General features: G+C 44.6%; 1 protein-coding gene across 3 annotated transcripts; it reads right to left on the bottom strand.

The window, feature by feature from the left end:
• Positions 1–980: 980 nt before the first annotated feature.
• Positions 981–16,640, bottom strand: LOC111932325 (histamine N-methyltransferase-like). Of its 3 annotated transcripts, XM_023931388.2 has the most exons (8): positions 16,172–16,391; positions 14,532–14,671; positions 13,400–13,586; positions 12,447–12,499; positions 8,636–8,743; positions 5,121–5,251; positions 4,483–4,576; positions 981–2,234 (listed from the first exon to the last, which is right to left on the bottom strand). In XM_023931388.2, the coding sequence occupies exons 3-8, from the start codon at positions 13,534–13,536 to the stop codon at positions 1,882–1,884; spliced, it is 876 nt and encodes a 291-aa protein (XP_023787156.2). In that variant the 5' UTR covers positions 13,537–13,586; positions 14,532–14,671; positions 16,172–16,391; the 3' UTR covers positions 981–1,881. The 3 variants fall into 3 exon arrangements, with proteins under 3 accessions (XP_023787156.2, XP_023787157.2, XP_086752738.1); XM_023931389.2 differs by lacking the exons at positions 14,532–14,671; positions 16,172–16,391 and adding an exon at positions 16,442–16,640; XM_086896612.1 differs by lacking the exons at positions 14,532–14,671; positions 16,172–16,391 and adding an exon at positions 14,264–14,342.
• Between the last annotated feature and the right edge of the window lie 4,749 nt (positions 16,641–21,389).

Here is a 21,389-nt window from a genome sequence, read left to right as displayed (position 1 = left end):
AACTCCTTTTTCTCATTTTGTTGGGTTTGTTTTTAAATCTGATAAACAATATAACAGTAGGATATGCAACGGCATGTTATTGCTGGGTTTTGTTGCTGGATTAGGGTTTTTTTGGTTTGTTCTGGCATTTCTGTGGCTCCCTAAGGTATCTCACCCCTGACAGGGTTGATGTGGCAATATTCAGCAGTCACCTGCTTTGCAAGCTCCATTTAGAAAAGGTCACTGACAGCCCAAAAGAGCCACCAAAATAAATGTAACTTTAATTTGTTTCCCATTAGAAATGCATGCAGCAATCTGTTGTAATGAGAGATTTTCTTTCTTTCCTGCTCTGGCACTTGACCACCACAGCTCACAGATACTCTGAGGTCTTCTAACAAAGGAGCCTGTGCACAGAACAGGTTAAAGTGGTAATAGATTTTGCTCTGTCCAACAGAGGATTATCATGGAAACATTCTAAATTTCACCAGAATTAACATCTGAGCACCAGGAAAAGCTTGTGCTTCAAATACTTGCCCTAAAATAAATATAAACAGCCATTACACCCAGTATGATCTCTTGAAATCACTTCAAATCACTGATAATCTATATTGTATCAGAAATGTGTGTGCAAAAATAAAACATAATTCCTTGCAGCTAAAGTATTACCTAAAGTAAACCATTTCAACACTGAATCAAATTATTTCAATGGCAGAAATCACACCTGTCTCAGGGGATAAATCGAGTATTCAGGCTGTTAAATCCATTCAAGCGACTCTATTGAATCCCACTATGTATTGTGCCTTGTAGAGAGAAAACAGTTCTGAAAACTATAAAATCATTTAGCAAATCAAATGCATCAACCACAACAGCCTCACATGGAGAAGAGGCTGAGGAGGTGAAACCCCTTCTTGCTGAATATCCTGTACAGTAAACAAATTCACCTGACACAATGCCATTGAAAATGGAAAAAAAAAAAGAAAAATTGCTACTGGAACCAGTCATTTTGGTATCAGAGTTTATTTTTACATTTTCCTTATTACAAAACTCACAGGCCAGGGGAAGGCTGGGACTAGAATGATTTTTTTGGTTAATTAAAAATACAAAAAAAAAAAGCTCTGTGTGACTGCAGCAGCTGATTCTTAACAAAGACTTTGCATCAGGGCTCACCACTGAAGTCCACCTCTCCAGGACAGTTGTTGTAATCCCTGTGTATATAATTGTTACAATCCCTGTGCCTCAACCATCTTCCCTTGCTTCCCTCTTGTAGTGCCTCTATGGACCTGGCACACAACTGGCTCTGCAGACACATCACAAAGTAAAAATACAGAAAGGGGAAGCAGTGCCATTAAACAGAGGTGCTCCAGAGGCAGGAGCACTGAGCATGCAGGTGTGAGGTCACTTTTGCCCTAGCTGCAGGTATGAGATCTTGAAGCCACAAGCTCAAGAAATCCCATCAAAGATCCACCCAATGTTGGTCACTCTGAACCTGGGCTCCTGCCAGCTGCACCAAGAAATTGCAATTTGCTTTTTTAGTCTGCAGAGGGTTTTTCAATGAAGATGGTGGAACCACATGTAGTTCTGGATTATTCCTTAGGAAATGGTTAGGTTTCTGCAGTGCCTGAGTGGATGGGCTGAGTTATAGCTCACATATATCATACACAACATCTGTATGATAAAGCACCATTTACTGCCTGGTGAGTTACACATTCATAGGTTAGTGTAGAGGTAATTAAGTATTAAAGCTATCTTATAACAACAAATGTTAATCCTGATTTCTTAACAAGCTCCAAAAATTATTTTTAGTGCTGAACTAAATTAAGCTGTATATAAAAGATTTAAAAATGCATTTCAGCTGTTAAAAGTTTGTATCTCTTTGCCTTGGATCAAGGAGAAGAGGTTAACTCATGGCTCAATCACTATTGCACCCAGGTTGTTCCTGAAAATCACCTTCCCATCTTTGATTTCACTGCACCCAGGCTTTCTTAACTCTTCCATTACCTGATGCTTTAGTTCAGGAGGGGCAGTTTTAGCAAAATCAAGTGTTTCTGTCAGGAAATCCAGCAAGAGCTCCCCATCTTTGTCCCCTTCAATAAAGCAGCTCGTTATGTCCATGTGGGATGGGAGCTCGTAGAGCTGGTACTTCAGCCCAGCTGAATCCAGCATCCTTGGCAAATCAGCAGAGGAAACAAAAGTGCAAAGATCTAAAGGAAAAAAAGACCCATACTTCTTCCACAGCGTTTCCCAGCCGCTCTTCCCTGAGAGATAAACAACCAGAAAAACACTTAGAGTTAAGGAAAAACACTCTTTGAAACCAGCTTTGATTGTCTGGATTTTTTAGCAGTTGCCATCATTGCAAGTGGGATCTTTCCAGAGCTGGGAAATGTCCTGGGGCATGGTGGAGTTGGCTGCCTCCCTACTTCTGTTCCTCAGGTTTGGGGGCTTCAGGAGTGGGTGGGAAAATACCCTGGAGCCCCAGCACCCCTCCTTGAGCCTCCAACTGAGGCCAGAGCAACTCACACTTGTGCAGCTCTCTCAAGAGACATTTTATAAAGCAAACCAGATGGGTAAATTGAAAAGTCCCCACATACATCTTCACATCTTTATTTACCCCCAGCCTGGATCTCTGATTTGGTATTTCTACTGTGAATAATTTTTAGAAGGATTACTCAGAATGACTGGACAGGATGAAAATAACTTTGAGCAGCTCTTGAAAGTTACAACAATAATTCTCCCTAGGTACTAAACCAGTTACTCGTGGTTTTACAGTTGCTTTATCTGCAAACAGTTATTTATAGTCAAATAAACAATTTGGTGTTTAGAAGAGAGACTACAATATTTTCTTTCACCTGCTGGAAATTGAATGCAGAGCACTAATTGCAGGAAATGTGCTGGTGTCAGTGTTGTGTGACTCAGTGCCATCTCTGAGCCGAGCAATTATCCCCCACCTGAACGCAGCATTATTCTAATGGCTCTCGGAAGGCTCAGCATATGGCACTGCTTTTGTTTGCAAGGCAGTGTCAACAGATCCACAGCCCCTGCACCTCCTGCTCTCCCTGCAGCCCCCACAGACTGACCCCAGCCCTCTGCTACCAACCCTGCTCCCAGGCTGCCTTTTAACTAACACACCCTGATGTGTTTGCCTTGCAGATGACATTACCTTTTGTGAGATGAGCTTTGTTCTGATGATCTTACAGTAACTCCTTCAGTGCTCATTCTCATGGCACTTCCTTCCCCTCTCTATTCTCTTGCTTTCCTCAAGGTTTTCCCCTCCCTTTCCTCTCTGCTGTTCTGAGTCCTGCTCCTCACTCTCCTGCTTTTTTTGTTGCCCCCAGCAATTTCTGCTCCATCAGAAAACAGTCATCTGGCTCAGAGAGGACTTCAAATGCTCTTCATGAACTCAGAACTTTAATCATTTTAATTTTGAATAGGCACACATTCTTTCCTATATTCACATTTTATGAATATCCAAAAGGACAGGTTAAACTGGAAAAGAGTTTTAATTAACTATATGCAGGTAATCAGCATTAGTCTTATATTACAATCTATTCTAGTTCAGCCGAAGAATATGAATAGTTTTTAAAAATCATTTTAAATACAGATTTCTTGTAGTAAACTGCTTGAAAACACTTCAAACCAAAAGCATTTGGGGAAAAAAAAGTAGTTTAATGAATTCAGGTCAGAAGTGTCACTTCATAGTGGATCTTTTGTGAACAAAATAAAAGGAACTTTATCACATTTGCAGACGTGGCCGAATTCAGTGAGAAATTAAGCTTAAACCTCTGAACAAATAATGCTTAACATACCTTTCAGAGTTGTTAGATGTGGCTGTTTACACAGCTGAAATTTTCATAGCTTTTGAGGCAAATTAAAGGCTTTCTAGAGTCAAATTAGACTCCACCATTGCACTGTCTCTGGCATACCTTGCCCACAGTATTAAAAGGTTGTCGTTTACTCCAACATTTTCCTGCTGGATTGACCACTGAGCATCTCTATGAGATCTGAAACAGCCTAAGAACTCTGTTTTGTACCCAAAATGATGGTATTAAGGAAATGGGCAGTTTGAAAAGAAAATGAACCATATGTGCTCCAACACCTGCTGTATGGCACTTCCGAGCCCCGCCGTAGCTGTTTGCTTAATGCCACAAGACTCTGGGAGAGAAAATGCAGTGCCCAGCCTGGAAAGCCTTTTCCAGCAAACAGCAGAGGCTGAAGGGCTCCTGTGAGTGAGAGCTGTGGGATGGAGGCGCTCCTGCTGCGGGGCCTCTGCTGCCATCCATCACCGGACAGGCTGCAGGATGGGCAAGGGCAGAGAAAGATGTTTTGTGCTCATGATGTGGGGGTTTTGGCTCATTCATCCTTGGTCTTTACAAGCCACGCAGACACAGACAGTGTGAAGGTTTTGGGGGATGTCTGTTCACCTCCATGGCCTGTGCTACACACAGGAACCCCAAAGGGCCTGAGAGCCCTTTCCTGACCGAGCAGCGCTGGTGGAGCAGCTCTCACCTGACACCAGGATAATGAGGAGCTTCCCCTGCGATTCCAGGAGGCTGTGGAAATACCGGATAGTTGCTGGGATATCTTGCACATAATAGAGCATCTGGAAAAAAAGCAGAGATGCTTAGAGACACACAGTGCCACCTTGGTGACTATTATAACTGGAACCACTGTCAAAAGGAACCAAATGGGGACAATCCTGACAGAAAAGCAGGGACACTGAGGCACATTAGGAAGGTGTGAGCAGTGGGCTCACACTGCAGGCTCAGGGCTCTCATGCCCTGCCTGCACTGCCAGGGCCGAGCTCATGTTCATTCAACAACCTGAGATAAAGAGATTTGCCTTTCTTCAGTGGAAGCTCCAGTGAACTTGGACATACAAAGACAATTTCATGGAGAGGACAAGGAGCTTTTGAAGACACCAGCTAAAATGTATTCTTAGTTGACTGCCACCCACAGCCTGGTTAATAGGACTACTGTGCTCAAAGCTGCTTTTCATTTTTGCAGTTTATTTATGCTAAAGCACTTCAAATTACTGGGAAGTAAACTCACCTTTCTTCCCCTATGAGTGGATAATGAGGTCACATGCTTCATGCATACTTTTAACAGCTGAGTGTTTGACAACATTTACTTTGCAGAGACTCTTACCTGGATCATGTGAATGAAGTCCCATTTTTTAGTCTTCTTTTCTGCATTCATTCGACTTTCATATTCATAAGCTGTCTCATTGTGCCAGGTAAACTTTGTGTTCTCGAGGTTTGATGCCCGAGCCACACGCTCTGAAATAGAGGAGAAGGTAGGACAGAGTTATCTCAATTGCAAATATGGGGCTGATTTCCACTCAGAGCTTTAATACATCCAAAACCCATATTTAGACAGAGAGTTTTGGTACCAGCTTAACGCAACAGTGGAATATCTAAAACCTTGAGCCCATATGTGAAGAGAAGGCATTAGAGGGCTTTATAGGACAAAATCTTAAGAGAGTCTAATGCTTTTCCCTTTGCTCCTTCATTTGGGCTCCTCCAGTGTTTACCTGAGCTAAAAAAGAAAAAGGCAATTTCTTCCCCATGCCTGGCTCAAGCTGAATTAAAAGATGTTGATTGGGACCAATTGTTAGGAGCAGCACATTTCACATTTCACAGTGAATAGAAGGACTGATGGCCCCAGCAATTATGTGCCACACAAAACCCACATGGATAAGCAGGAGTCGTAGTGGGGGCTTTTCCCCAAAATAAAAAATAAATAAAAACAAGTGCTCAAGGATGGATCAAAGCAGGGGGTTATTTGAGAAGCACAATTAAAAGGTTGAGAAGGGCAGATAAAGTGAATGTCCTCTTCTGAATTTGTGTAACTGGGGTGGCAGGAGAGGGAAGGAGCTTTGTTCCAAAAGCAAGGATCGATCTCTTGACATTCAGCTGCTTCTGTGTTGAAACAATTTTTCAGAATCCTACAGCTCTGACCAACTGCTTCAGGCAAAAGGGATGACAGTGTTTTAAAGCAAAGAGCTTTAAGGAGTGACACATGGCATCTTCAGACCTCAGGACAATGCACTTCAGCAACTGAGGAAAACAGAAATTTGGAGAGGTGGATTCAAAGAATAAGTTACACTGAGGGCCTGGCTCATCGCTACATTCCCTTTGTTTTTATGGGAGCAAAACTGAGAGATAATTTCATAATGTAGGGGATGCTGGAACACTAATGTCCATCTGCTGGCATATGGAGCTCATCTGACTGCGATGCTGCCTGGCGCTCAGGATTGCTCCAGGACAAAGCAGGCCCTGATTCAGTTCCTGTGCTTCACTGGAGTTAGCATCCATTTAAAACTTACATGGCCCAAAGGCAGGCTGAGCCTTAGCTACAGAGCACATGTTCAGAACAACAGGGCTTGCTAAGACCAGTGCCTTTACACCACTAATGACAATGTTTCTCCTCCTGGGCTCTGATTTGGACACACCCCCATCAGGGAGATGAGAAACGCTCCATCAGTGCTTATCTCCTCTCTTCTGGGGCTGGAAAGGGGCCACCCCTTTCAGACACTGCCACTGTTACTCTGTTAGCCTCCATTTATCAGCCACCGGGCCCAGCACTGGCAGTTCAGATTTAATTTGCTCTTCTAAACTCAGAATCAGATGCTGTCCCCTCACCAATAATCTGGGGCAAGCTGATTCAGTTTAATTGTTGGTCTGTCTGCAAGGAGGAACAGGGAAGGAAACTGAATTGCTTTCCAGGCTGGGCCTTTGAAGTCCAAATTCTAGGAAGTGCAAATTCATTATGGGATTATGGTAAATTTCTGCTTTAATATTCATCTCAAGCCATTATGAAAAGTTTTCCTACCTTTTCCCCTGGGTTCACCCCAGATTCTGTTCCCAGTCAGAAGCTGGTTGTGTACCTGATGGGTGCCACCAGAACTGGGCTGCCTGAACTGGTGATGCAGCTCAGTCCTGGGGCCACCAACACTCCAACCATGGCCACCAAGGGATTCCACCAGGAATGAAGGAAAGCCACAGCATGTCCATGAGGCTTTGAGGAAAGCCTCCATCACATGCCAGAGCTTAAGACAAACCTGAGTTTGTCATCACTGCACATCCCAGTAGGGAGTTTCTCTCGTGAGCTCAGCTTCTCCTTCCCACCGAGAAAGCATTTGGTGAGGCAGAAAACATAACTACTGAATCCTCAGAGGCGCAGATAATGTTCCTAATTCTCTACAGAAAATCTTAGGCCTCAGAAACCTAATTAATGGTAGCTACTGGGGACATGATTAATTACCAAATAAGAAAGTTTAAAGAAAAAAATTGAGATGAATATTTAATTTCTAGTTTAGCGTAAAACTTGGAATAAGGACAACATTTTATATTTTCTTTAACTTTCTTCTGGAAAGAAACTCAATGCAGTAGGATAGGACTGCCAGTTAATTTGTGTTAGATGGTAGGACCACTGGGAAGATTCAGAGCAAATCCAGCCCAGTGTGGCCCAGACAGGACAGAAAACCTTTGTTCAAGTGCACAAACTGTCTTATAAACAGAGAAGATATTGTGTTGCCCACCCTTCACCATTTCAGCAGCAATGTAGAAGCTCCAGGGATTTTGCAGAAGGCATCTTTTAAAAGATCAGGTCTGTGTTAAATTGAGAAAGATACAAAAATATTAGGTTTTTCCTGGGAGCCTTTGGTGCTTCCAGTGATTCTGAGCTACCTCTGCAGGGAGAAAGGGGTTGTTGCTTTTTTTTTCCCTTGGACTTGCACAAGCCAGTTCACACTGTGAATGCTTCATTTTTAAGGACTTAAGCAAGAGCAGGATTGGAGATTTACAGTGTGGTTTTACAGCCTGGTATTTACTACGGTTTGGAGCGTTTCCAGCAAGAGACTCTGCTGATGAAGTTCATTTCTCGCTGGCACATGGGTTCAGCAGCTCTCCGGCCAGGTGTGCTCAGGGCTGGTGTCACCTCCCTCTGCACCAGGAGCACCTGCGGGGTGAATTCTGATAATCAAACTGTGACTTGCTATTTAATGCTCACTTTGTAGGGCAATTTGATCAAAGTACCCTCGTTAACACTCAGTCCTCCTCGGAAAATGCTTCCTTTTCCTTCAGGAACGCTGCTTAGACCTTTGGGCTGGGGGAAGGAGAGAAGCTCTGAGCCGCAGAGCACACGGCAAAAGCCTTTCCTATCTATCACTCCTGCTTTCCTTTCCGTGTTTTCTAATTCAAAGCCTGGGAACTAATTTAGCACCCCACTGTGAGGTTTAGTTACTTGTTGGAAACGATTTTTAAGATGTGGGAGAATTACCATGAGACACTAAAATTTTCCCTTTGATGCTGAGGAAGGATCCTGATTCAACACAAGTTGAAGTAGAAAAAGTTTCTGAAATGCAGAGATTTCACCCCATTCCATAGAACCACCCATCACTTCCCACCTTGTTCAGTTTCTAAAGTCAGTCTAGCCAAGCATTTGCCATGCAGAGTCCTTTGCAGAGAGACAAAGATTTTAATGAGTGAACATTGTTGAGAAGCAATGATGGCAAAAAAAGCATGACATTTTGAATATTTTTACTTTTAAGAGACAGTTCTGACAATAAAGAATTTGAACATAGGGTCATCCACCTTTCAACACTTTCTAATGCATGTAAAATAATTAATGTAAATTTAATTTATTTAATGTAAAAATACCTTTGTACTTGGAGATTTGGTCAGCACTTGGCTCTATCACATCATTGTTGATGGTGACCCCAGGATATCTGGCTCGGATTTTTGAGAGGATCTGCAAGTCCATCTCACCTAAAGAAGCAGGAGACACAAAGCAGAGAATGAAAACAAAGCTCAGGCAAGGGAAATCTCCACCACCATCACATCCCCAGCCTGGCAGATTGACTTCTACCCTTTCTGTACAGATGCACCACACAGGTCCAAGCAGCTGCTTTGTATTCTCAGTAAGCTGTAACTGAAGACTGAGCTCTAGGATTTGAGAAAAATGTAAATATCAGCCCTAACTCTCTTCATTTCTTTTCTCTGACTGGCACCAAGGCCAAGGGGAAACCAGTCATGCTTGACCTCTTTTTTCCTGGACATGGTATAACCTCGAGGGGAGATCCTACACAACTCTCATGGTGCCAGTTCTGATGGCTCCAAACTTGGCAGGATTTCTGAGGAGTCAGTAGGAACATTTTTAGCCAGGCACCTCACTGGTAACAAGGTCATGTGGGGGAGGGAATGGGAATATGTGTTTACACTGGAAGAAGAGACAATATTCATATCTGTTTGTTGTTATGTGTCCTGTGACTTTTCCCAAAAGCATGATGAATACAGCACATACCATTTGTGTTTAGCTAACCCTTGTTTACAGAATACCCCAGAGATGACTGTATTTCAAGTTTTTCTTGGGGAAGAGTTCTCTCTAAACACTGCTCAGGCCAGCTGTAATTATTTTATTGATGGATGTACCAGTAGATCCAAGATTTCAAAATTTAAAAATAGCTCCATCATTCTCAGCCATTTCACCCCATCTGCAATGCAGGAAACTCAGGGGAATGATATTTCTGACTGAGGCATGGGTCCAGGGACAATATCCTGCTGGCTTGCTCAACTTTCTCCAACCTCTGCTTATTGTACTTGGATAGATTTTAGGTGGAAAAAATAACATCAGAATCAATTAAGGTAAGAAAAAGTGAAACAGAAGGTAACTACAGTGAATGATAGATCCAAGGGTCATGTTACAAGTAAATGTTGAGCTTTGTCCTGGAAGATTTACTTGTGCTTGCACAAAACTTCATGTTATAAAATTCCCTACAAATAAACAAATTTTTGTATTGAAGAAAGACCACTCTGATGGCCAGACAGGCCCCTGCTGAGGGGCTGTGGGAGGAGAGAACCTGCACAGCCTCTGCCCACCCTCATCATTTTCAGAGCCCTGGATTCCCACCAGGGGGTGAGAGTTCATTCAGCATTAGCTCCATCGTGCAGAATATTTGAGGAACAAGAAAACACTGGGCACTAAATTACTAAATTAATGCCCAGAGGATGTAACATACAAAGTGAGGAAGAGCTGCATTTTTTTCAGCCTTTTGTGTCTTCCTTAAAGCAACCAGCAGCACCACATTTGCATGGCATCTCTGGAAGCACGTTCTTTGAGGGAAGGAAATTGAATTTCCGAGGTAGCAGAAATAGCTGCAGCTTTGCTATCACTGCAAGCCCTGTGGTCTGTAGTCCACCATGGTAAAATTTGGGAACACAGAGTTTGTAATGAACTACTCCAATAGTTTGATTTTTGGTTGCTTTACCAACTATCCATAAAATTATTTAGTTCTTTGAAAAGGCTGTGCAGGTCCTGATTAAAAAAAAAAATAAATAGAATTTTGTATTTCCATACACAGATAGGTTAATATATTCCCTTCTACTCTTGTGTGGCCAAATCACCCTTGTACTGTTTTTAACCAAAAAAAACACCTCTTTGATTCATAATTTAATCTACAGCCTTAACTGACTTCACTGAGCTCTTTTATATGCAAACAAGTGTCCCGAGGCATTTTACAGTCAGATCGGTGGCAGCTTGCATTATCAACAATTTGGCAATTAGGCTATCCGAATTATTTAAACTCTCCAACACAATTACCTTTTAAAGGCTACCACTATGTTCACCATTAAGTTTCTAATTAAACATTTTACGTAACTGGATAGTTTATAGCCCAGTTGCTACTTTATAGCAGCGCTGATGACTTTTATGGTTTTTAAAGGTACAGAATGAGGCGCGCTGGAGTGAGAACTCAATAAGGCAGCGGCTGCAGCAGAGGCAGCGGTGTTGGGGTGGGTGTAATGGGATAGGATGCTGCAGTTAATGGGTTCTTGTCTCCCGAGCTGGAAAAGCAGAGAGGAAATGCTTTCCTTCTGTGCCTCCTCCCACACCAGCCAGGATCAGCTGGAGGGATCTGGGAATCCCTCCCTCCTGACCTCATAAGGACCCGTGGTTAGAAAAAAACAGTGAGCAGATGGAGTGGGTGATTTGGGGATATTGTACATCACAAAGTGAGCTTTGCCTACCCATTATTGATTGGTGGCAAAATGGACTGTCTCTGGCCAGGGACTGAAGTACCACAATAAGTGCTCCTGTTAAAAACATCCTTCCCTTCCCTTCCCTTCCCTTCCCTTCCCTTCCCTTCCCTTCCCTTCCCTTCCCTTCCCTTCCCTTCCCTTCCCTTCCCTTCCCTTCCCTTCCCTTCCCTTCCCTTCCCTTCCCTTCCCTTCCCTTCCCCTCCCTTCCCCTCCCTTCCCCTCCCTTCCCCTCCCTTCCCTTCCCTTCCCCTCCCTTCCCCTCCCTTCCCTTCCCTTCCCTTCCCTTCCCTTCCCTTCCCTTCCCTTCCCTTCCCTTCCCTTCCCTTCCCTTCCCTTCCCTTCCCTTCCCTTCCCTTCCCTTCCCTTCCCTTCCCTTCCCTTCCCTTCCCTTCCCTTCCCTTCCCTTCCCTTCCCTTCCCTTCCCTTCCCTTCCCTTCCCTTCCCTTCCCTTCCCTTCCCTTCCCTTCCCTTCCCTTCCCTTCCCTTCCCTTCCCTTTATTTTTTTTTCAGAAGGATGGTTTCATTTGGAGAGCAATGTTCTGCTCTGTCACACTGTTTTATAACTAATGCCCACCATTTACATACAATTACTCTATGGAGGAGAGACTGACAAAACTGAGGTTAGTCTTGGTGATGGCATGACTACAGCATTTAAACTAGATTAACTACTCATATAAAATTTAAGTGTGGCAACTTAATGGGCAGAGAAGGAAACATAGGTTTTAATTATGGGGGCACTTAGGCAGAGATTTAATGAAAAGAAGCCACTTGATCTTACTGGTATTGTTTTTCCACTCAGTGAACTTAAGATAAAAGACTTATTATTTGTGGTTTCTTCTGGATTTCTTCTGGAGCTTGTCTGCAGCTCCAGTGTTTTGGGGGACAGCAGCACATTGGGACTGGTCAGCAAAAACCTACAGAAAAGCAGAACTGAGCCATGGCTCTCACAGAGCAATGATGGGAGTTATCACCTCAATAAAGAGTTGCAGGGGACAATAGTTGTAATTCAGGTAAAAATGCAATATTCTGAGCAATCTAAGACATTAGTTTGGGGTTTGGGAGAGGGCTTTTGGGGTTTTGGGGTTTTTTCTTTTGTTTGTTTGGGTTTTTTGTTTTGTTTGGGGGGGGTTGTTTGTTTGGGGTTTTTTCTATGTAGAAACCCTATGAAGCAGTTCAAACTTCTCTCTGCCTTTGAGGAGTGGTGATGTAGAAGGTGAGTTTTTTGTGGAGGACATAGAGGAATCAGAGTGGGGAGGCACAAGCTGTTTTCAGATGATGTGGTCACACACCAGCTAACACCACCTGTCCTCTGGAGCTGACGTATCAAGGAAAGACTTATTTCCCATTCTGCTCCTTTTGCAATTTTTAGTCCTCTATTCTTTAAAAAAAAAAAAAAAAAAAGCAAAAACATATCAATATTGAACTCCATACATACCTGATCCACCACCAACACTTAGAACATTGATTGTAGACTTCCCATTTCCAACACTGAAAAACATTATTTATACATTTTCAGAGAGCTGCCCAGTAGAGTGGGTTCCATGCAGGATGTGAGACACTGGAGATCCCATTAAGACTAAAATTTGCAGGGCAAAACCCAAATGTAATGTGTGTGCACACAGGCAAGCCTGTGGATGGGCAGGAGGGATAAGATTCAGAACCCTTCCCTTTGGATATTCACGATTTCCAATTATTTTTGCAGTTTGCAGAGGTGGCATTTTGCTTTTGTTATGAGGGAATACAAGCAGAAGCAAGTACATGATTTCTCCATGTTTGTGCTCTGAGGAACACAGAGCCCTCTGGGTCTGGACCAGCAGCTCAAAAATTATTGCAGAAGTTCTGCATTATGCAAAATGGGGAGGGAGAGGGGAGAGTGTAATGCTCCTAAAACCCCTGAGTGAGGCTTTTGCAGAGCTGTGAAACCCTGAGCACTGAGAAGAGGCTCCCCAGAGCCAGGATTTGATGCTGGCTGCCTGCTCCTGAGCCAGCCTGCAAAGTGAGGGGTCCAGCAAAGGACACACACTGGCAGGCAAAGCAGGACCATCATCCAGCCATCCTAGAGAAACCCTAAATATTACCTGAAAAAAGCTTACTTTTAAAAAGCTGCTTTCAATCAAGTTTGATATTAGAAGGCAGTATCTGTTCCTGCATTTCAGACTGACTCAGGGCCAGCTGTGTTTGTGTGCAGGGAAACAATGCAGCCTTATCTCCTCCTCGCGAGCCTCGGTCCCGGAGCGCCGCGTGTGCACATGGCATCTCCAGCCAAGCCCTATCAGAGGCCAACAGATGGGACAGGGAACAGCAATCTGCCTCTCACAGGCAGCCCCCGGGGCCAGCACCCCATGGCCCTGGCTGTCCTCAGGCCCAGGGTGGTCACCTGGGTGTTACCTGGCTATCACGGCCGGCAGCTGCCTCTCCATGAACTCTTGCATGCTCTGGTGCTCCGTGGACCTCTCCAGGAAGAGGCGGAATGACTGGAGGTATCTGTCGGGATCAGCGAGCAAACTCCTCATGGGTGATGCCATGCTGGGTGTCAGGAGGCGACAGGCTGCTCCCTGCTGCTCTTCTCTCAGGGCTAGAGAAGGAATGAAAAGTGCTGGAGGGGAAAACCCAGCCTGCAGCCGGACTTTGCACCACGTCCCCGGCCCTGCTGCTGCCTCGGAGTGCTACACAACCTGGCAATAGAAGCTGTAAATGGGTTCCAAACAGCAAAGGGTAATTTATCATCTTTAATCTGTGCAGAGCAAGTGCCAGCATTTTTTAACTCTGCTGACACAGGACTCTTACAACACAGTAAAAGGGTCTTTCTATGGTTCTTAAATACAAAATAAAAAAAATCCTCTCTTTTGTGAAGTCGTGGAGAGACTCCAAAGCCTGGGTCTGGATTAGAAGAAAGTGCAACACTCATCTCCAGAGACACTGGCAGATGTCTCTATCTGTTTTTTTAATCTTTTGATGTTCTTAAAGGGAATGCTGATGGTGGAGTGAAAACAATAAAAACCTTATAAATGCACTTTATTTTTCTAGTTTTTTCTGAAGATAATGGTACAATTCCCATGTGTGAAGTAGCTAATTCACCAAAGCCACGTGAGTTACTGGAATAGATGTGCTAAACCAGGCTTACAGGGAATCAGGAGTGGGGAAGGCAAAGCATGTTACCAGGGAAGTGTCAGTCTATACCTTAAAAAATACACAAAGATGTCTTTATCCTCTCTTAAACAGCAATTTTAAGTTCATCACATCTTGTCCTACCTGGCAAGGAGAAAGGGGAACCCCCTCCCTCCTCACAGGCCCCGTGTTTAAGGACATACTGCATCTCCTTGGTGTCTCTTACCATCCCCTCTGGCTTTCCTGCAGAGGTCACATCCCAGCCTCTTGTTATTCTTACAGCTCCCTTTGGACAGCCTCCAGCTGAAGTGCAGAACAAAACCCTCCCAGCTGCTGGTTTTCCTGGCTCCCTTCACAGCCAGGATGGGTTCCCTGGCCCCACTGAGACCCTGCACCCACTGCCTTCACTCACCAGCATGACCACTGGAATTCAAATCATGGGCTTTTTCCAGACTGCTTCTCTCATCCCTTTGAAATATAAATCTGGCCTCTGTTGCACTCAGGTCCCTCCCAACTGCACATCAAATAGCACAGTCTCATCCCTCCTTCAAACTGTAAACAGAAACAAAAGCAACAGGCTCAGGTCCATATTTGCCATCTCCTCCCTCTCTGGTAGTGAACTTCTGACAAATTTTCTAACTGTGCAACCAGTTTTCCACCCACCCAATACCTGTCTCATCAAGACCACATCTTCCTCACTTGTTTATGAGAATGTCATACACAGCGGTGCCATCTCCTCCTCCCCTGTACACCAGCAGAAAGATGGGCTTGGAACAATTTCTTCCTGATACAGCCACATTCCCATACCATCATCTTATTCTCTTTCTGCTGCATGGAGGACTATTTCCAGGGACTATTTCTAGGGACAGCCATCATGCTGAGCAGCTGCCCAGCTCCCTCTCCTGCCCCCTTTCCAGTAACAACATCAGCTGCTTGGCTTTGCCCATTTTCCTTCCCTGCCTGTGACAAAGGTAACCTCCAAGTCGTGACTTGGTTTGGTTTTGCAGCCCATGGGCCAAATCTCCTCACATCCCAAAGGTTCCTGCAGGAAGGGGCAAGGTGAAGCTTGGTGACAATTCACCTCCTCCAGTGTGTGTTGCTACCAGAGCCGTAGGCAATGGCTGAGAATTCATCAGTTGGCAATGCCTGATAATTGCTCTCCTTGGGGCAGTCCCAAAGACCAGTGGTGACCTCTGGAGCAGGTCCCAGGGTTGATTTCCCACCCATACTGCCTCCAAGGCAGACTGGCTTTGGTACATTCCCTGCTCCCCACCTTCTCAGACAGCAAGGATACTTTCAAGTGAAAAAATAGCAAAACTGAGCATTTTAAAGAGCACTGATGAAAAACAAGCTGGTACAACACTGGTAACAAGCAGATGGGAGAGCTTTAAAAACTTTGTCTGCCTCTGACAACACCTCCTTGACCCAGATTAGCAGCACTCAAACACCCAACAACATCTGAATTAACCTGGGGAATCCAAGTGGGAATTTTTTCAGAGACAGCAAGGAGGGAAACTCCTGGATCTACCTTGGATGAGAAATACTCACTGTTAACCCATCCTGAAAACACAGTGGTGTACTCTCTATTTACCCATTCCTTTGCTATGCCTGACTCCTTGCTTTTTATTTTAAGTGCATAAGGAGGCTTTGCTGTTTGCCACTAATATATTTTTACTACCTTCAATATTGAAAAAACATTTTGCAGTTTATAAGAGATTTAGATAATCGACTCTTTTTCCTGTGCCTCCCTCTACTTCCCCTGATTTAATTTGCCAACATCCCCTGCTCAGCAGTCTCTAATGAGCAGCTGAGATTCATTTTATGTTGGGTGACGTTCAAGGAATTTGTCTCATTTCTTTCATTACACTTTTTGCTGTTGGAATTTTCCCCATTTATTTCATTCTTTGTTTCTTGCTGTTTGAATTGCGGCCAGTTCACTTTAAAAATGAGTAAAGAGAAAGAAGGACAGGATTGTTTTCTGAATTAGGCCGACAGAAACTTGTAACACCGTTCCCTCAGGCATGTTCCCTTCGGTGATAATCGAAACTTTACCGGGGCTCGCTAAAAAGATTGCGGAGTTTGGAAAGCGGACGCTTTATGCTGCGGTTACTCGATCCCACCCTGCTTTGAGCCAGCAGAGTGAAACCCGCTTTAAACTCCCCGTGAAAGCCTTTGGAGGCTCCCCGAGCAGGCAGCAGCAGAAGGAGCGTGGCCAGAGCCGCGGCCCGTCCGCAGCAGCTCGGCGTCAGCCCCGCAGGCCTGCGGCTGCCCCGGCCGGAGCGGGATCGCTCCCGGGGGATTGCTCCAGCCAGCCGCACTCACCTGCCTCCGTGCCCCGCAGGGATGTGGGAGCGACTCTGCTGAGCTCCTGGGCTGTGCTCCCAGCCGGCCAGCTCCCAGCCCAGCCGCCTTTCTGTGCCTCCACCTCCGCAGCCGGCCCAGCCCGGCCGCGTCACCGAGAGGCCTCGGTGGCTGAGGAAGGAGCGGAGCTGGCAGCTCACATGGCAGCAGCTGCCGGCACAGGGACAGCTCCGAGCCTGACACATCCACGTCCACCCTCGGTCCCCACACCCGGCACGGCCACCCTGTCCTGGGAACACGCACACACGGAGCTCTGACCCTGGGTTAGTCACAGTAGGGGTGAAAAAATGAAGCCCTGCCAGTGGAATATAGAAATACATATTTAATATATAGAGTATAGAAGATATAAAATATATATTATCTAATATATATAAAGATATATTAATATAATATATATATTAATATAGAAAACGCAGCTCCTGACAAATTGGAAATAATTGTCTCTGTGTGTGGCATGTGGCGATGGGCAGCATTATTTGCTGTTTGCCTATAGAACCCTTCCATTATAGATAACTTGGCTTTTTCAGCTGGTTTTCTTGCCAGCAGATACTCTTCTTATCCCTCACTTTCCAGAGCTTAAGCAATGAGAAGCATTTCCCAAGTTGTGTGCACCCTCTGCAGCCCTGTTAGGAGCAGTTTTATCTCAAGGAACATAGGTATGGATAAAACCATTGACCCGTGTCTGCTATCACATTGTGATTTGGTGTTCAGGACACCACACATTTTCTCTCTGTGTGCCTTAAATTATTCTTTGTTTCTCCATTTTTAGCAAGAGGGATTTTTTTTAAGTTAAATGAAGAAGTTTTCCCTCTGGAGTTAGAGAAATGAACTGTTCAAGGAGAAATGAGCTGTTCACATGACAAAAGTCCTATAAAATAATACCAGTAATATTAATAACGATGCTTTCAAAGACACACTTACAGGGAGAATGGCTGCAGCTTGACATTTAGCCGAGAGTTTACTCAAATGAAGATTTCATATCAACAGTTAAAATTGTTCAGCCAGAACGACGACTGTGTGTGAAGGCAACACCCACTGCAATTTTTATTCTCTCTGTTCACAGCACCATTTCCTCACCAGTTTGAGGGAATGAGATACAAAGCCCTTTTGCCAAGGATCTCACCAGGAGCAGCAATGTCACAGTGTTTAGGACTTACCATATTATATGATTCAAAGAGTGATGCCAAATCCACACAGGCACAACGGGGAGACCAGCAACAATTTCGCCCTTTCAAATCAGCAATCATGAATTGCTTACCCATGGCAGGGAGCTTAGAACTAGGGGGTCTCTCAGGTCCCTTTGAACCCCAAACATTCTGAGGTTCTCTAACTCTTTGGCTTTATTTTCAAGAAGTGTTTTGAGGAAAATGAAACCATAAGTACCCTGTCAGGTACAAATCAAGCCAGCCTTCATTGGATTGCAGTGTCCCAACAAATGTCCCTTCTGCAGCCACAGCTCCCACCAGGGAACCCTGTCCTGCCTCTGTATTGGTGATAAGCACTGCTGTTCAAACATAGCTGAGCAGCAAGATCAGTGGTGGTTGGTTTTCTCTGCAGTTCTAGAAATCTGTATTAACTGCTATCACCAAAGCTGTGCAAGCTGGTCTGAGGAAAATAAACTCAGTGCATCTGGTCCACACTTTTTTCCCTCTGTAGAACATTAAATATGGGTTTTCCAAGTGCCAGTTGCTATTTAATATGAAAGCCTAAGTTTAAAGAGGCAAAAATAAAGATTATATGCATCTGGTGCTTTTAAGTGTGTTATGAAAATAAAAGATGCTGCTGTTAATTTGCTTCTTTAGTTTCCCCCGGGGACACATTTGGTGAGATCTTAGTGAAATCTCAGCCATTTCAGCGTGATGTGTGCTCAGTGCTGCCCTGCTGCAGGGACACTGGGGATTTGGGGATGCTGCAGCAGTGCCTAGCCCTGTGCCCAGGGCAGGGCCATGCCGAGCCAGAGGCTGTGAACCAGCAGGGACAAGGGCCAGGATGGAGCCCAGTCGCTCTGTAGAGTGACACCCTGCAGAGGAGATGGCTACACACTGGCAGATCTGTGGGTTTGTTCATTAAGGTGGTTATACACTATTTGACATCTTAGAACCATCACAGAATCAAAGAATAGTTATGTTAGAAGGGACCATAGAGATCATTTCATTCCAAACTCTGCCATGGGCAGGGACACTTTCCATTACACCAAGCTGCTCCAAGCCCCATCCAACCCAGCCTTGAGCCCTTCCAGGGATGGGGCAGCCACAAGTTCTTAATATTTATTAATGAAAAATCACCCTCCTGTCCCATTCTACCATGTGTCCTCTTACATACAGCACTGTGCTAGATAGCAAGAGGCTGAGTTATTGAAAGGAAATCCCACAAGCCCTGAGGGCATTAATATTTGGGAAATAATCACTTACCTATTAAACATTTCTCTGTCATGACAGCTCAAGGGACAATTCACAGCTCTGTAGGTACCTGGCCAACTGTAGAATAATACTAAAATACAAAGTTGTAAGACAAGTCCCCCTGGGAACCTGGCAAGGACACAAGTTGTTGTCACTGGTCCCTTAGGTGAGTCAAGAGCTGGGAACAGCCAACATCTGCAGATTATTTCCTTCTCTGGAGTATGTCTGTGTGGCTTTGGACTGAAAATTTATACTCTGGGAAGAAAGAGAAAGGAGTTAAAGGTCATGGTCTTGGTTCAAATGAATCACTGAAATATTTTCCTCCATGTATGCTTCACTGGGAGACAGCCCTCAGGTGGAGGAAAGGGGGAGAGCATCATGCCCTACTCCAGGCTCCCAGGATGCCACCAGCCATGCCCAGAAGCAGCACAGGATTTCCTCTAGGAAATCTGTGATGATCCACAAGCTCCAACAGCCTCATCAGACCCATGGCAGAAGTGGAAATAGCAGAAAAAACTATCCACTGATGATTTAGAAGAGCCGTGGTAACTGGTTGTTGCCTTCAGAGATGAAAAGTCCCATCTAAGTTAGTAAAAACCAGGGTGTGAGCAGGGTATTGGGGTCTGGTGCTGCCTACATGTGAAGACAGGAGATGAAAGCTGTGCAATGTTGATTTTATCTCAGAAGGGATGGGAGGGCTGGAATAGACCATCCCTCATGAATGGCTGCAGTGACCCTGCCCTGGGGGAAGATCCATCCCTTTGGAGCAGAGGCTGGAGTCACAGCTGAGAAAAGCTGAGCTCAGGAGATGGATCCGTGTGTAATCCTGCCTTAATAACACAGGACTACAGAGTATGTGGGTCAGATCCAGGAAACTGGAAAGAGGCAGAAGAAGCAGGAAAGGCTGCACAGGAACTTTCTAATTTCTACCCCATAACCAGATTTCAAAGCATTTGTAGATGGACCAAATATCTGAGCCCAAAGATCCAGGAGTTTATTTGGCTTACCTTTGGATCTGATGTAATCAGACACGGGCAGCCTGATAAAAGCAGAAGCGAGACGTTGCTTAATGTCTGAAGAATTATTTCTGCTGTCTCCTAATAAAGCACGCTGATGTAAGCTGGGGATGATAACAAGAGCTCTGCGCTGGGCTAGCAAAAATCTCATTTTTCAGGACAACTGAACTGTCAGTGCCAAAGAACAGACAGGTTATTGCTCATGCTCCTCCAAGGTTACTTTTATTAAAATGGAAATTTCCAAAGCTTTGCATGCACACATACGTGGCCAGGGGTGCAGACTTCCCTGTGAGGGGCAGGGGGGCCTTCCCACAGCCACCCCTCCGTGCTGCAGCTCCTTGGAGCAGCCCTTACAAATGGGGGTGCCCTGGGGGAAGCAGCACAGCTGTCTCTGCCCCAGCTGTGTCTCAACAGCCCCATCCTCACCGCAGCTTTGGGGTGGGCTTGGCACCTACAGCAGCCTGGGGTGGGTGCAGTGCTCTCCCCCACAGCTGCACCCCATGAATTTCCCATGTGGTCTGAGTGAGGATTTACTGTCCCTCCTCAAACCCAACACAGGCACCATCACCTTAAAACTGGGCCTTTCACATTTGGCACTGACACAGCTCTTCATATCAGAGGGGAAGAGAAGAGAAGAGAAGAGAAGAGAAGAGAAGAGAAGAGAAGAGAAGAGAAGAGAAGAGAAGAGAAGAGAAGAGAAGAGAAGAGAAGAGAAGAGAAGAGAAGAGAAGAGAAGAGAAGAGAAGAGAAGAGAAGAGAAGAGAAGAGAAGAGAAGAGAAGAGAAGAGAAGAGAAGAGAAGAGAAGAGAAGAGAAGAGAAGAGAAGAGAAGAGAAGAGAAGAGAAGAGAAGAGATTTAATTTGGAAGGACCCTACAATGATGATCTAATCCAATTGCCTGACCACTTCCAGGCTGGCTGTAAGTTAAAGCATCTTTTTGAGGACATCATCCAAATGCTTTTTAAACAGATGATAACAAAAGAAAAATAGGGGGGAAAGAGCAAAAAATTAATACCTAGCTGTATTTCATTTTCTGTTGTAATAATACACTGAGAAACTACAGCAGGCAAAACCTGAACTTGGCTGCTGAGAAATGATTTGTCCAACAAATGTGTCTTTTTATCTTCCCCAGTACATCTGAGGAACAGATTAAATTTTTACAAACATGTGCCTTAGTTAAAATAATTTTGCTTTTCCCGTTCCTGAAGTTAATTGAACCAAAAATTGTTTGTGAAATATCTCATTATGGAGCACTCCAAATTTCTGGCTTGCAATTAGTGATACAAATCAGTGCTCTATTCCCAGACTGAGAAAAACCCAAAATATTAGAGCATTTCAATTAGCAATTTGAAACTGAAATTCTTAATTGAATTGATCCCAGAAAGAAATTCAATTTGAAAAAAAAAAAGAACATTTGTAAGGGGATTTCATTACTGTGCCTGGTTTTGGAGATGGTCAAGGATGGCCACACCTTCACCAGCAGGGGCTCCACACC

The sequence above is a fragment of the Cyanistes caeruleus genome, chromosome 7, assembly GCF_971803275.1.
Source record: "Cyanistes caeruleus chromosome 7, bCyaCae1.hap1.1, whole genome shotgun sequence".
In the NCBI taxonomy this organism is placed as follows: Eukaryota; Metazoa; Chordata; class Aves; order Passeriformes; family Paridae; genus Cyanistes; species Cyanistes caeruleus.
The sequence above is the reverse complement of the archived record's forward strand: the minus strand, read 5'-3'. Positions and strand labels throughout refer to the sequence as shown.

Coding starts and splice junctions, on each gene's coding strand:
- LOC111932325 (XM_086896612.1), bottom strand. CDS start 14,327: ATGCAGTATGTCCTTAAACACGGGGCCTGTGAGGAGGGAGGGGGTTCC. Junction 8,744..12,446: donor AAGTGTTGGTGGTGGATCAG/GTATGTATGGAG, acceptor CTGCTTCTTTAG/GTGAGATGGACTTGCAGATC. Junction 5,252..8,635: donor CCAAATCTCCAAGTACAAAG/GTATTTTTACAT, acceptor CCTCTATTTCAG/AGCGTGTGGCTCGGGCATCA.